The 16,372-nt window shown below is 41.9% G+C and overlaps 2 protein-coding genes across 2 annotated transcripts; both read right to left on the bottom strand.

The window, feature by feature from the left end:
* Positions 1-567: 567 nt before the first annotated feature.
* LOC142950811 (type I phosphatidylinositol 4,5-bisphosphate 4-phosphatase-A-like) lies at positions 568-5,832 on the bottom strand. The gene is made up of 7 exons (XM_076092417.1): positions 5,576-5,832; positions 4,311-4,492; positions 3,663-3,769; positions 3,055-3,166; positions 2,880-2,932; positions 2,697-2,787; positions 568-2,528 (listed from the first exon to the last, which is right to left on the bottom strand). Exons 1-7 carry the CDS (start codon positions 5,661-5,663, stop codon positions 2,385-2,387), a joined length of 777 nt encoding a protein of 258 aa, XP_075948532.1. The 5' UTR covers positions 5,664-5,832; the 3' UTR covers positions 568-2,384.
* A 5,320-nt stretch (positions 5,833-11,152) lies between these two features.
* LOC142950812 (E3 ubiquitin-protein ligase TRIM39-like) lies at positions 11,153-16,168 on the bottom strand. Its single transcript, XM_076092418.1, has 8 exons — positions 16,109-16,168; positions 14,757-15,347; positions 14,131-14,226; positions 13,395-13,628; positions 13,038-13,185; positions 12,891-12,917; positions 12,105-12,280; positions 11,153-11,973 (listed from the first exon to the last, which is right to left on the bottom strand). Exons 1-8 carry the CDS (start codon positions 16,136-16,138, stop codon positions 11,605-11,607), a joined length of 1,671 nt encoding a protein of 556 aa, XP_075948533.1. The 5' UTR covers positions 16,139-16,168; the 3' UTR covers positions 11,153-11,604.
* Positions 16,169-16,372: the final 204 nt, after the last annotated feature.

Here is a 16,372-nt window from a genome sequence, read left to right on the forward strand (position 1 = left end):
TACATAGAAAGAAAAGTCTGCTTTACCAACATCTTATACATATTTAACAACAAAGATAGAAATGAGATTTAAGTTGTAAAGGTGGACAAAATAAGGCTTACTAATGTTGCATATAAATACAAATACTTTTCAACATTTAAGTTGATTTAAAGTTAAAGCTGTGAAGAATTAAATAATAGAGTAAATTTAGAATGGGAATTCCGTATTTATTGCGATATTGAAATAAAGAAATAATTGTAACCTTCTTGGAGACTACAACAATCAAGATTATTTGCAAGATTAGTTTTACAGCCTCAAGATATTTTACAGTGAGTCAGCAGGTAACCGAAGAGTTAACTTTATATTATTAAAACAAAACACAACTTTTGGTGAGTTCATGCGTGAGAATTTAGCCGTCAGGAGGCACAAACGGGACCAAAAGTAAGAACCTTTACTTTCAATACTGCTGGTTGTTTCTTGGTACTAATTTGATATGCAGATTGTGAATATGAAACACAGAATATTTGACAAAAATTGCATAAAACTCATCATACACATAATTAAAAATAAGAGACATTTGAGTCAGAGGACGTTGTTAAAAGTATTATTGTTTCACAATATACAAAAAAGAAAATCTAGCCACCGGAATAATATTGACAAAATCATACATTAGTAGTACATCAGTACAACGTGTTTCACAGGTCAGCGAGTACTTACATTAACCAGCCACAAGGGGGGGGGGGGGGGGGGGGGGGCAACAGGTCTGATAAGTCTGTACAGTCCAAAATAAATCCGCAAATATTTACACTTCAATAGAGAACGAGACACCGACTGGTTTTTAATGGTGCGTCAGCGCAAATTCAGTTTGATTCAAGCGAGACAGATGCGACTTTAAAAAAAGAGAGAAGATGCTTAAATAAACCATTCTGTGTGAAGTCTTCAAGTCATTTCTTAAAGTGCCTCAAAACAGGTAAAACGGAACTTTTTTAAGTTAAAAGTTTAGCGGAATATGAAGAATTCTTTGATATGAATTATTTTCAAACACAAGCACATTAAATCAAAATGCCCCAAAATCCATGTGTGAGATGATCTGAATGCTGCTTACTCTCAATTAATGTCAATTAATTGATATACATCCTCTATCAATTACATTTCCCTCATCATATTATCTTGTGTTATGCCCCAAAAAGCACATTATATTTTAACACTTACAGTTTTAGACAAATTAGATGTAACATGTTAAATAGTGAGCCGTTACCTTTTGTTTCCATGTTTTCATGCTAAGCTAAGCTTACCGTACAGACGTGAGGTCATCAACCTTTTCTAATTTGTTTTAAACTCTCAAACCAATATTTGCCTTTCCCAACAACATTTAACGACAAAAAAAAAAATAGATTTTATTTTCTAGTGTAGAGAGAATAATAATTTAAAGAATAACACATATTGTTCCTCACAGTACTCTGTGATTCGGGTTCATTATTGATTTCCCGCCCATTTGGTTTGATTATACAGCTCAGCGTCTCACTAGAACACCTCCCAGGGCTTCACTGTTTTATATTTGCTATTGTTGTATTTCTCTGGAGGAAACTAAGATTTCATATAATTGTAGTTCACAGAAGTTACAACCTGTTTACATTATATTGTTGTGAATTTAACAGCAGCACCAGGCTTTGAAACAACATATTCTACCAACATTTGATAAGACTACCAGGTCAAAAACAAATCATTTAAAACACATTTCTTTCTCTAGCTTTGTCCGTCTTTTATCTCAAACTACCATCTTTCTTTTTCTCTTCATTTAACCCCCAAAAAAACAAAAAACATGTCGCGCTTATAATGAAGAGTTTCGGACAATCGACCCTTCGCTAAGTTCCGCCCCTTTAACGCAGACTGGCCAATCATAGCGTAGCATCAGCCAGCTCCGACCAGGGTCCGACAACTACCCGGCTCTGTTTCGTAGACTCTCGTGGTCTTCATCTTCAGGCTGCTTTTGTGGATTCTGAACTAGTCGTGGTTAGATATTGCGTAATAGTGATACTTTTAGTTGGAAGAACTGTAGCTTCAGCTTCTATCTTTATCTTTTTAAACAGTTTTCAGTGCCGAGTAAGGATACATCCTTCAAACACACTTCCGTCTGCTTTTCTCAGAAAACACTTATTCGCATTTCAATTAGGACAGCTTGATGGAGTAGAAGTGGGGGGCGGGGCTTAGCAGAGGGTCAATTGGCACCGTAAATCCAATCTGGCATGAATGTGGAGTTTGACTTTCAACATCTTTTCTTCTCTCTTTGTCTCGTCTGTATCTCAACTCTTTCCCCTCCTTCTCTTCATCCACTTCCCCTCTCACCTACCTACCTCCCTTCCTTCCTTCTCCCCCCCCCCCCCCTTCTCTCTCTCTCTCTCTCTCTACGTGATGTTGGATATGGGGTCACTGATTTTCAGACACCTCCAGTAGATGGTTCTTGCCATGGTGAACAGAGCAAGCAGGATCAGCAGCACCCACGAGACGTAGATCCCTTTAGAGCTCTGGGCGGGCTTCCACGTACCAACCTGAACACACAGATTATCACCAAATTTACTTTACAGCCCACTCAAAAACTAGCCAAAAACTTGAAATTATGAAAACCGTAAAAGCAAAATCAAGACTGCAGTTTGTTTCACAAGCATTTTAGGAGTTCCTCTGAATAATTGAAGTTACTCAAATGTCTTCACACGCACCAGAAGTCCTGCAGTGGAGGCGACGAGGACAACAAACAGCAGGAAGCACAGTAGGCTCCTCCTCCTGGGGTACCGCCGACCAATAGAAGAGCTGGAAATAAAAAGGCAGAATAACATTTTAATAGTCGAAACAGAGAGATGGTTGGTGGGACCGTTTTTAAGGGGAATTGTTGAGGCTCTTACACTTTTCGGCAGTGTGGACATCGGGCCAAGGTCCGGTCTGAAAACTCCGTCCACTGGAAGAGAAACAGGAAGTGAAACGTTGAATAATTACATAGAAGAAAAAATAAAGAAGTGAAATTTGCACCGTCAGTTATAATCAATGTCATCAGTGTGTGTGTGTGTGTGTGTGTCCTACCAGGAATGTATTGGAGCAGTGTCCACAGATGATCCTGATGCCGACGGGCTGATGCTGCGGTTCAGGACTTTCTCTGCCGATGTGAACTGGTCCCAGGTTTATGACGCGTTTACTGGTAAAAGAAATAAAAATATTAAAGAAACCGTGAGCATTTTAAACAACTACAACTTAAACTGTATAAGAAACTAGAGAAGTGTGAGGAAAGCAGGTTGATTTTATAATTAGTGTTTTCACTGTCTGAACTTTGAAGACTTTTAAACGCGTAATATGTCATTTTCTGCCGCTAGCGGTCTCTCAATGAAAACAATAACAAAAGACGGAGTTTGGCGACGTCGTGAAGCAGCGTGGGATCATGGGAGTTGTAGTCTTTATTGCAGTCAGCTCTCCCCCTTCAGTGTTGATCGTTCAGGAGGTTTTTACCTCAGAGGTCTCCTCTTCTCTTCTTTAAAATCTGGGTTTCTACGACGCTGCTCGATGGACACGGGACGTCCCGGAGGGGCTCAGAGTCGAGCTGCTAACGTTTGTTTCTGTGATAACTCAAGATCCAGACGTCCAAAAACACATTCAAATTCTCTGAAACATAACCCCACAGTGTTTGTGCGTCTCACCAGTACGGTCGTGGACAGGCGATCCTCTGCGACGTGACTTTGCAGATCAGGAGACAGTTACACGGACAGCGGACGTACTTCTTTCCAACAGGGGCGTTCTTTATCGGCTACAGAGAGGTGCGGATGACGAAACGAGAAGGAGAGAAGAATAAGGAAACGTGACAACCATCACGGAGTTTAAATAGTTTTCAGCAGTTCAGTTTTGAGCTCATCAGCAGAAATTCTTGAGAAGACTTCCTGAGACAGGAAAAACGAGTCTGGCTGGTGCATCACTGATGTTTTATGGTTCCTGACTGCAGTCGTTCTGAACATTCAGACGCTTTCAGCTCTGTGAAAACATGGTGAAGACCTAACAAAACTCCTTTGTTATTATATTTTGATCTGATTTTACATTAGATAAAAATGTAAAAACTAAACTGCTGCAGCAGCAAAAACAAAGGTATATAATTAATGTATAAACATACAATACAAACAATTTCTATGCTACCGTATGATACAGAGAGACAGAGAGAGAGACACACAGAGAGAGAGAGACAGAGAGAGAGTGAGAGACAGAGAGACAGATAGAGACAGGATCAGGACGGGTGTTGTTTTATGGGTTAGGGGGAGATTGGATGCGACCCTGACTCCTCCTCCTGTGCGGCTCACCGTGGCTTCGTTGCAGATGCTGCACTTCACCACGTGCTGGTGCGTCTTGCCCTCCACCGATATGGCGCTCTGGCAGACCCGGCAGCTGATGACCGGAGCGCTGCCGCTGTCCGGGCTGCCCTGCAGCGAGTAAGGGGGCGGAGGCTCACCGGGGGCCACCGAGCTGGGGAACGGCGACAGACCTGGAGGAGACAGTTTAGTTACACATGAATACCAACACAAAGAGTCCACATGGCTGAAGACTCTGTGTGTTGTAGTCTGAGCAAAAGAATAAGTAAGCAAGATAAACAAATCCAGGGTTTCCTGCAGGAACCTCATCACAGCTGATATACTCACAACTTACACTGAGTCATGTATTGGTCAAATAATGTGTATCAGTGTTATCAGTGTGTGACACACCCGAAGGCTAAACTTTATCGAGTGTAACACAGGAAGGGAAGGAGAAAGGGTGTGAAACAGACTTATTAAGAAACAACACAAGAAGAGAGAAGAAGAAGAAGAGCTCAGCTTCACATTACTTACTGCAGGGTGGGAACGACACTATAGTTCTATACTCATTACTTCATCTCAGAGGGACATATTGTACTTTTTACTACATTTCGTTACTTATCAGATACTTTTTCGCACCCTTCCTCTTTTCAAATGTGATTATTATTTGAATGTTTCTGATAAACTGGAGGATGAAGTGTAAGTCTACAGTAGTGCAATGCAACATAAGCATCAGTAATAACCTAAAACCTAATATACAATACTAAAACAATATCAGGGAACGTTGTACGTTGAGTATAATCTGCTCATAATATGTACATATAAAATAAGGCTCGCAGAATCAGTAATCTCTTTTAAATTAATTCTTAAAACACATTTTGACCGACTGGCTTTCATGTGATGTCGTTGCTTTTCCGTTTTATTTGTTGATTTTACTTAATATATATATATATTTATATATATATATATATATATATATATTATTATTATTATTTTATTTATTTGTTTATTTGTATCGTATTTTATTTTATTACATTATTTCTGTTATTGTTATTATTTCCTTGCTTTTGCAGCTTCTTCCACCACTGCTTATTATATAGTGTGTATATAATATAATATATAAAGTATAATATAGTATATATATATATATATTTGGCTTCGCTGTCACTGCAGTGTGGCAGCCTAAAAAACGTTGCTAAACTTTATTAACAACAGATAAAACGTGTGATCGGTGATGTGTCGTGCTAGCTAGCTAGAAAGGCAAACAGCTGACATACTCTGTGGCTTTGACGGATATCCATGCGAGCTGCCGCCGGGAGAGACGTCGTGCTGCTCGGCCAGCAGCGGAGACCGTTCACCGTCCATCTACCACCACCACACCCCGGCCTCAACAAGAGCCGAAGAAGAAGGTAATCCTGGGATGTTTTGATGGCGTCGCTGCGGAGATTTCAACCCCTAAAAGCCTGTCAAGTGAGGTCGGCTTTCTGACATCCACATGACACCGCGGTGAGAACACTGAGGGCGGAAGTGAAATAACGAAAACATCTTGTCACGTGACTAGGGGGATCTGAGTCACGGCTGTGATGGACAAGCGCGCTCGACCAATAATGAGCGGTGGGCTGGGTTGGTCGATGGGCGGGTTCACAGGCACCGTTGGGCCGTTGAGAGGTTAGACAGCCAGGGCCGCGTTCCAATACTAATACACATCGTCCTCTAGTGCAGTGATTCTTAACCATGGGGCCGCGGCCCACGATGGGGCCGCGAACGCCACCTAGAGGGCCGCAAAAAACCTTCAGTTTTGCACCTGTGGGCCGTTATCAATTGAAGACACCAGAGATATTACTGTTCTCCATGAGACGCTCAGTTACAATATAGCTTCCCACCACCTGGTGGCGGTAATGCGTCAGTCAGTTGTTTAACAAGCTACAATAAGCAGAAGAAGACACTCAGCTAGCCGCTAGCCCAGGAATGGGCAAACTAAGGCCGTTGGGCTTTTTAATCCGGCCCGTCAAATATTAGTACAAAATTGTCCAATCTATAATAAAGACTAGAGCTGGGCAGTATACCGGTTTTAATTTCCCGTATGATATGAATTATTCACACACCGTTATATCGGTGCATAGCCAAAACAACAGCTGTCTGCTTTCAACAGGCAGCTAAATGTATTCTTTGCTGCTAACGCACAGCGGTCAGCGCTAGTTGTTTTATATGTATTGAGAGGGAACCCTAGTCATGGTCATAACTTTATAACACAACAATTAACAACCCACAACTAATGCTCTTTAACAGAGAAAAACACAACAGCACACAACAGTCTGTGACACATAAACAATTTGTAACACTAATAATTGTACATTTATAAAATTTCACCGCCGAACTGCATGCTGGGTACAGCTCGTGAGCGAGCCTGCTTGCTAGCACAACAGTCTGCTAACAGCTGGGAGAGACTCCGTCGCTCCAGTAACGTTACATTAAAGAACAGAACAGAGCGATGCAGGATGAACAAAGACAGACCGGAGCAGTGTTACATCAGTGTTACATCATTTAATGAATCATAAACATTACATGATTTAACCACTAGAGCGCAGCAGTGTTAAATCATTTAATGAATCATAAACATTACACGATTCAACCACTAGAGGGCAGCAGTGTTAAATCATTTTATGAATCATAAACATTACACGATTTAACCACTAGAGGGCAGCAGTGTTAAATCATTTAATGAATCATAAACATTACACGATTTAACCACTAGAGGGCAGCAGTGTTAAATCATTTAATGAATCATAAACATTACACGATTTAACCACTAGAGGGCAGCAGTGTTAAATCATTTAATGAATCATAAACATTACACGATTTAACCACTAGAGGGCAGCAGTGTTAAATCATTTAATGAATCATAAACATTACACGATTCATGGAAGAAACACTGTAGAATCATCATACTTTGTCCAATCTTCTTCAAATTTGAGGCAGTTGTTCACTGATAGTGTAGTTACAGCCCTATACTGTCATTTACCTGTACAGATACAGCCACAGGCAGTTATTTATACTGAAAGATACTTTTTTATTTTATGCGGACAAAAATCTTCAATTTTTACTGACTCCAAAGGCCCACTGCTCTGTTTCTATATGACCTACAGGTTTTCTGACACTTTTGATGCATATAGTCACAGTGGTTCAGAAGCTACAGCCATTTTAATTTGGGTATGTCATTTTAGGCGATTTTGCTCCAAAATAGGGGTGGAGTTGAACAGGTAACAATATAGTTATTGAATACAAATCAAACCAAGAGTGAGATCAATTAGTTAAACTAATAGTGTTAATATTTGAATGGGCCCCGGGACACTTTGTACTTGAAAAGTTGGGCCCCGAGGTCAAAAAGGTTAAGAACCCCTGATCTAGAGGAGGTTTAATACCTTTTCACGGGTATTTTACGGCCTCCATTGTTCCAATCTTAAAACATTTGAGCTCTTATTTTACAGCAGTACATTTAAAGAGCTGTATTTCACATTCTTGATATCAATATAGCAGCAAGCAATTTGCTAAATTACGATATTACCTATATATATATATATTTGTCTCACACACACACACACACACGCACACGCACACACACACACACACACACACACACACGTATGATAATCTTTATATATTTTATTGTGTAAAGCACTACAAATGTTTGTGTGACATTTAAATAATAAATAATAAACATAAGCAACATAGAGGTCCAATCAGATGAATTTTTGATCAAATTACATCTTCCCTTCAAAGAGCAGTCTGATTTAATTTATTTCACTGGCATGGCTGATCCCTCTAAGCACCAGGATGCAAAGACACATAGAAATGTTTTGTCTATCGACAACATCTAACATTAGGGATGCAAAGCAGATGCTAAGTTTCAAATTTGATTGCAAATGCTGTCTCTGCTTGGACAAATACAATCCGTCTGTCTTTGGGCAAAAAGTTATAAATTCTATGGTTTTATCACAGCAAACTGAACACAATGGATATAATAAACTCTTAATATAAACTAGCATTAATTAGAATATGCAGAGATTAACTGAGAGCAACAGAAAATGTAAGAGAAAACTGCCATTATATAATATTAAAATAAGAAGTATCTATTATGCAGATATCAAAACATCAAAAAGGGTTGTGTGAATTACGGAACACACACTACTTCAATTGGTTCTTCTGGCTCTTCGTTGAGGTTTTCCTCCTTCTCCGGAAGCTTCCTCCAGCTCAGTTTGACATCTTTAGTCGCTCCTTTATCGCTCAGCTTCTTTTCCACCTACGGAGCAGGAAAGACACACGAAAGGTGACATTGCTAATCTTTTTCATCACGGGTTAGAGGGACGGTTGTTGAACATAAAGTGAAATTTTATGAATTCACACAAGCTGTCAGAAATTCCTCAAAGGTTGAATGTAAACGTCACCCATTTTAAGATTGACTCCATCACAGCAGGGTACGTCATGTCCACGGAGGAGTAGGCGGTCAGCTTCAGTCTCACCAACTGTTTCCTCATTGGATCTGGACAGAATATAAGAGTGAACGGTATATTATTTATTGCATGAACTGCATGATACTGGGCTGTTAAACACAGGCTGCCTGTGTCCACGGTATAAGAGTGATAATGCACTCTGAGGGGTCATTCCTAATTGCTTTATAAATGCCTTGTGATGTGTAGTGCTCATAAATAGACATATAGATTTCTACAGTAAACATCATAGGGTGTGTTGTTTACCAGAGTAGCAGAAAAAGGGCAGTTCCTCAGCACAATCCCAGTCGATCATTCCGGGAGGTTCGCTGTTGACCTCAAGTACGGCACAGTCACCGTTTGACGAGGGCTTCAGTGGCCTCCAGGGTGTGAACGAGGGTTCGCCCCCATCGGACCACGCCCAGGACGTCCCCATCAGCCCGATCCAGACCGGGTCCTCCTTCGCCATCACCTGCAGTGCCTCATTCTCAAGCTGGTTCCTCACCCTGGCCAGGTCTGTGTGCCGCTCCCTGCAGTAAGTCTGAGCAGCGGGCCAGGTCATGGTGCCGTCCCCCAGAGAAAACCTGTCAGAGGGATCAGTTTTGGATCCTGCAAATGACAAGAAAATAGTCAGTTAGTCATTGAAACAAAAATTAAATGAATTGAATTGGTTGTCATGCTGTCCACAATAATGTTAGTATACCAAAACTTAAATATATACATATAAAATGCTGCACTATAATGTAGTAAAATATTACAACATGAGACCAGATAGACATTCTGACAAACTCAACAAGCTGCCGATGATATGAATTTCTTTGTCAAAATGTCCTTAACTTTTCATAACAAGTCATCACAGTGCTTAGACCGCAGAGCATCACCTATACAACATAATAAACACATTCTTACCGTCGTAGCAGGAGAAGTTCAAACTGTTGCTGCAGTTCGTAGCAAACCATTCTCCAGTCCCTGCAATGCTCCCACAATGATGTTGTTTTGCTAAAGGTTCACTACTTCTCCACTTCCAGTAGGCCTTTTCTCCCTCTTTGTAGTCATCGGCGTCCGACAGCGACCAACCCCAAATTCTGTACAAACCTAAGAAGACATGTGAGACCCCAGACTCAATCGGAGGTAGTTTCTGCAGGTCCTCCTCGTTGTTGATGGTGGCCAAATCAGTGTGTTTGTCTCTACAGTATTGGCGGGCATCAAGCCAAGTTTTGGCTTCATTGATGAAGTTGTACTGACGATGATAAAGAGAGGATGTGAAGTGGCACAGACCTGTGGACAAGGGTTGAAATAAATAAATAAATGTCCCTCGAGTAAAGTACAATACCCCAAAATTGTACAGTATTTGAGTAACCAATGCACCATGCAAAGTAAAGGCATTAGAGCTCACAGTTTATGTGCTTAGTCATCTGAAATGCACTGTTGGTAAGGATTAATAAGAGCATATTGTTGATGCTCATCACTACCTCACCTGAGAGTACTAGAATGCCAAACAATCTCCTCTCCATGGTCTTCAGTTTCTATAAGAAAATAAAACAGCGTATGAACAAAAATATATATATATTCTAGACAAATTAAGGAAAAACGGTAATTCAAGCCACCATAAATATCGTTATATTATTGTGATGATAATGAAACTCACCTGTGATGGAGAAAGAAGAATCTCTCTAGCAAGAGAACCCAACTAGTCGTCGCTTGTTTTTTGCATCTTGATTCTGCATTTTAAAACAACACATCTTGAATATTCAAAACAGGAGGCCGGCCTGTTTTTTCCCTCAAGACATCTCCCTATCTAACCTCCTCACTGCCAATTCACACGATGATGCAAAAATCCACATTTTTTTCTGTCAGCCAGCTCTCTTTGATTCTGAGGAAAGTAGAGTTTTATATATAAGCGACCTGCTGTCAAACAACATGCATCAGCAGACACAGACAAATGCTGCACTAATCAATATTAGCATTTTAACAACGGATATAAAAGATAAGATATTAAAAAAACACTACAAAAATTAAGTTCAATGTATCTTTTTTGAATGAAAGAGCTGAACAGTTTTACAACGTCTATTGGGGGAGGGAAAAGAGTCAGAGTCAGTGGGCCGGGCCTTGTTGATGAGGCCACTCCATGCCTCAGCACCAGGTATTGTCAGCACCGAGTTATTAAAATATCATCGTGCACAGACACTGGCTTAGTCATAGTAGAGCAGAGTAGAGTAGTGCACTGCTTATTAAAGCGTCTTACTGAATGCGTCCGTCCTTATCCTCCCTGCATGGTTTGCCGTATCTCCTCTAAGAATGCAAAGCACATGGAAACATGGCCGGTCGGTCTGAACTGATGCAAAGATTTTTGCAAAACAGAGAAGGTTTCTGGGTCCAGGGTAAAACTAGTTTCTTTATTTTGTAAACAAATCACCATAGAAACACAGATTGAAACATGCTGGTCGACATTGTTCTCACAACATTTTTGATCAGAACGGTTAAAGCTGTAGTCAGAAATGTGACATTGTCTATCTAATGTCAATGTAATGTAATGTTAAATACATGTTATGCTAATATGTCATACTGTTTTTTGTTGCTGTATTATTATGAATTGTTCAAAGGTCTCAGGGGGGCTGAGGGGGTACAAGGTACGGCCCAGTATCAATGTATTGGACGGGACTGATTTATAACCTTTGAGACCTGCTGGTGTATGCTCAGTAGAAACCCTGATACAGAGAAGACAAGACTTATTATCAAATACTGAATCAGTTCTGCAAGACGAAATCTTTCTTGCAGCTTCAGAACGCTCATCCTCAAGTCTACGTCTCATGATCAGGTTAAAGATGATTAACATCTGAGATAACCAATGCCGCTGTATTTCTCCCTTCATCGAAAACACCCGGGCTGAAGAAGGGGAAGATCCTCCCCGGGAACAAGCACCCGGTGAAGGTGTAGATGTGAGACCTGGCCTCCACGTCAAAGAACGACACGGTCCCCTCCTCGTAATCCGTAAACACTCCGACCACCTGCGGCTTGTCCTTGAGGGAAAGAAGGACCGAGGGGGAGTCCAAAGCGCGGTACTCTTCCCCGGCCCTCAGCCGCACTGTCCAATAGCCATTCTCCGGCTTGGAGGTGATCATCCCCTTCCTGTTGACGGACTCCTTGACCACGCCCAGGTCCCAGAAGGTCTTTGTCCCCATCGCAACCTGAACGACAATGCGAGAGAATATGAAACACTGAACATGGAAACTGCAGTATTTGAGGGTTTTCCGAAACACTTTCAAGTTGATTCCCAGCACCGTTCTCCAATCAATCCATCATCAATCAAGACCCTGACCTGGAAGTAGAACCTCCCGGAGAGGAAGCCTCTCTTGGCCAGGACGCAGATGACGGGGTCGAAGCGTTGGGGGTTGTCGGGCACGATGTGCATCAGCTCGCCGCGGCCCGCTTGCTTTCCGTCAGCTGACAGGACGATGTTTGGATGGGCAGTGTCCGGGTCTAAAACCACATCAACTGGGGAGATAAAATGTAGTTAAATGTATATAAAATAGGCTGGGCAATGTATCGATATTATATCAATATCATGATACAAGACCAGATATCCTCTTAGATTTTAAAATATTGTAATATGGCACAAGTGTTGTCTTATCCTTGTTTTAAAGGTTGAGTTACAGTAAAGTGATGAAAAAACTGTTCTGTTCTATTATTTGCCTTTACTGATTTATTGATAAAAAATCTTCTTCTGTAAGTATTTTATAAAAGCACCAACAGTCATTCATACAATGTCGTCACAATATCGATTTCAAGGTAATTGGTCAAAAATACGGGGGTATTTGATTTTCTCTGGGCAGGCATAATACAAAATCTACTGCAACACCTCTTCTATGTCCACTTCTACTGCTAAAGATCACTAGTCCAGTCACTCAAAATACAGATTGATCCGCCTTCCTACAACATCAGTACGGATTTTATTCAAAAAATAAACTGGGACACAACCACAAGTGGGCAGCAATGAAAACGTTTCCAATCCCACCATTTTATTTATGCTTTAAAGCGATTCAATATGCCGAAATACATTTGACCTGACACTGAAACTACGTAATTATGTTGAGGGAGGTCTTACCTGCATATTTCTGAATCCTCTTCATCTCTGTCAGGAAAATAAAAGTGTTGGTGAAACTTTAAAGAAGGCTGAATTAAAAGGTGTCATAAGTTTCACTGCAATATGTGCCATGCTGTACCGAGACAGGGCTGTTTCATTTCACTTCACCTTCCGTCTTCTGGCCCTTCAATTCATTCTTCAGGGTGACGCCCAGTTTGGACAGGGCCCCCCTCGCCGCCCCCACACAGAGTTCAGGGTTGACGGTGATCTCCGTCCACTCTCTGGTGGGAGGAGGTGACATGAGAGAGGGAGACTTCTACCAGAGGGAGACACGGTGAATATATTCAATATTACTGTATGAATTTGAGTACTGCATTGATTTTAAAGCCAAACAGGATGAACTTTCTGCCTTTTTATCTCTAAATCTGGGGTACGCTGTTTATAGTGAGATTCAAGTCCTTCAGGGCAGCCATTTTCTTTTCTGAAAACCCCTGTTTTCACCACAGTTCAAGTGTTGATTGTAACCTGTAAGACGTTCAGGTGGTCCTCGGAGTCTCTTAAGTCCTCCAGCTCAGCGCTTCTCCTCTGCAGCTCATTGATTTCCTGCTGCAGCTCGTCGACGAGCTCCTCTGCCCTCCTCTCTGCGGCTCTCTGCTTCTCCGTGATCTCCGCGTTGACTTCAGTTTGTCTCTCCTCGACGGAGCGAATCAGAGAGGCAAAGAGACGGTCGCTCTCCTTCGTCTCCTTCTCTGCACTCGTCTGGACGGGGACAAAAACATTTTTTTACACCCTCAAACTATAGTTCCTTTAACCTTCGTTGTGTGCATCTGGGCTCCGTAGCTGTTTGGGATTTCCTACATTTCCCAAAATGCCTTTCACATTTGCTCCAGAAAAGTTTTCAATTGGTAATCAGGGATTCAGTCTTGTGTTCAATAAGTTTGAGTCTAGTTTGAGTATTAGATTCAAGTGTTTAAAGACTAATCAGACACCAAAACGTTGTAGTTGCATTGCATTCTGGTCCACAGAAGCTGCTGCTTTTTGGATAAATTGGTCTCCCTGTCTTTTTTTTCCTGTGTATTTTTAAATCAGTAAAGAGTGATAGTCGAGGAAGACGTCCTTACTTTTGTATGTCAGCAACTTTTCTGTTGCTTTATTGTTTTGAATCACTAAGACACAATTTGTTGATGATGTCAAACACGACGGGTGACAAACAGTCCAAACTCTTTGTGTCAGTGATCAACATTTCCATTATAGGACTCACGTTGCTGAGCTTCAGACAGCTTTTGATCTCCTCCACTTTCTTCAGTCGTTCCTGAATCATCTGCTGGAAATCCACCTCGGTCTTCTTTATTTGGACCTAAACCAGCAGCAACATACATTGAAACCTTCAGTTGGCAGATTGCAAGTTTGCCACCTGCATTACTAGCAAATGAGACGATTAGACACACGCGTACATGCAGAAGTTAATATTCAGGATTTCATTGCCAACCACCAAGGATAGAGATTACAGTCTGACTATTTGACAATGACCCCGGAAAATATAGCCACATCAATAAAAGGCAAAAAATATATACTGTTTTCACGAGGAATTGGTGTTTTTTCGCCACAAATGTGAATGACAAATGTGTGCATCATTTGCGGTAAAAGATGTTACGCTGAGCGCCACTTCACCAAAGTCCACAAACACTTTTAAAGGAACTTTCCGGTTGGTAGCGGTCTGCAAACAGGAAGTTAAGGAGGCTGAAAACAACGCTTACAAGACAACAGTCTCTGTTTGCGAAACTGACGAAGAAGGCCAACGCAGAGGCAGAGGCTTCGTTCAGTGGCGCACATCCTACACCCTGGCCTAAACCCTTATAATACAGAGTATACTCCAGGCCTGCATACCTTCCTCTTCTGGTTCTCGTCCTCTATCGTAACGGTCTGGTGATCTTTGTGCTGCGTCTCGGTGCAGAACCGGCACACGCACTTCTGCTCGTCCCTGCAGAACATCTCCAGCAGCCTGTCGTGCTTCTTGCACAACCTGTCCTGCAGGTTGGTCATCGGCTCGATCAGCTTGTGGATCTTCAAGGTGGCGACTCTCCGGTGGGGCTCCAGGTGGGCCTCGCAGTACGAGGTCAGGCACACCAGGCAGGACTTCAGGGCCCTCACCTGCATGGAGGTCGTAGCGCAGACGTCACACGCCACCTCGCCCGGTTTGGCCAAACACAGCGGTGAAGCCACCGAACACACTGTAACCTGCCTAAAAGTGTCCGCCAGCTCTTTGAAGGCCGCGTTGATGCTTATTTCAGGCCGGGAGGTGAAAGGTCTGTCACAGGCCGGGCACTGGCAGGCCTCACTGCTGTCCCACACGTTCTGGATGCAGGCCTGGCAGAAGTTGTGTCCGCAGGGAGTGGTGACCGGGTCGGTGAACACCTGCTGACAGATGGTGCACTGGAACTGCTTTTCTGGCAGCATGTTACCCAGGGAGGCCATTGTCTGTAAAAAAAAAAGGAAGTTAAGTGATCAGTTGCTCAGGGAGAGGTTTGATAGAGGAAGTGCATGCAAATATTTATACAGAACAAACACAAACGGGAGTACTGAACTTCCACAATGAAGTAAAAACACAGTTAACTACCTTCTAGGTGTTTATTTAACAATGTACGTGACTATGCACGTCTTGAAATTCAGGACTTCTACACCCTGCACTGTTTGAAGTGCTTGGTATATTAGTCATTGTGTTCTCAGATAAATACACACACCAGACACACCCGCCTCACTTCTTTCACAGAAAACGGCCACATAATTACACCGGTGCACCAACACCCTTTTACCAACGGAAAGAACTCCAACAGTTACATCAAAGTTAGAAATGATGCCATTATTATTAAAGGTTGCACGCATTAAATGTGATAATTGTAAATTGTAAATTGAAATAACAGAATAGTTATAGTCCCATTTAGTAAACACTAACTAGGCAAAGTTTGAACGAATGGTGGAACCGTAAAAAGAGGTCAGACTCAGCCGGTTAGCGTAGCACAAATTCTGGAAATAGTAGGAAACAACTCTGTCCATGAGTAGCAAAATGCCCTCGACATCTCCCTGATTAGCATATTATATCTGTTTTATTAAATAGTCAAATCATTGGAATTATGAAATACATTAAGTCCCTGAAGTAAATAAACAGAGAGGGTAAGGCTTAAGGCCTCAATCCCACAACAACCAAGAAAATACAGTTTATACACTCAAATCAACTTAACTATTGGTCCAAAGCTGCTGCTGCAGGTCATGTCAACATCCAGAAGAGAAACAAACCAGCTCTCACTGAATATTTGTCATACTTACTTCTCTGAGGGGAAGCCGGTCAGTCACGCTTCTGTGCTCGGTGACGGCAGAGCAGGTGACTCTCCCGCTGTATGAATGAGTATGAATACATCACAGGGCTAACTGTGAAGCAGGAAAAATGTAACGTCAACACGGTTACTCATCGGCCCGAACCCTCCCTCTCCTGAGCCCAGCAACGC

Source organism: Anarhichas minor, unplaced genomic scaffold (assembly GCF_050575085.1).
Source record: "Anarhichas minor isolate MPS153535 unplaced genomic scaffold, ASM5057508v1 ptg000016l, whole genome shotgun sequence".
NCBI classification, from domain to species: domain Eukaryota; kingdom Metazoa; phylum Chordata; class Actinopteri; order Perciformes; family Anarhichadidae; genus Anarhichas; species Anarhichas minor.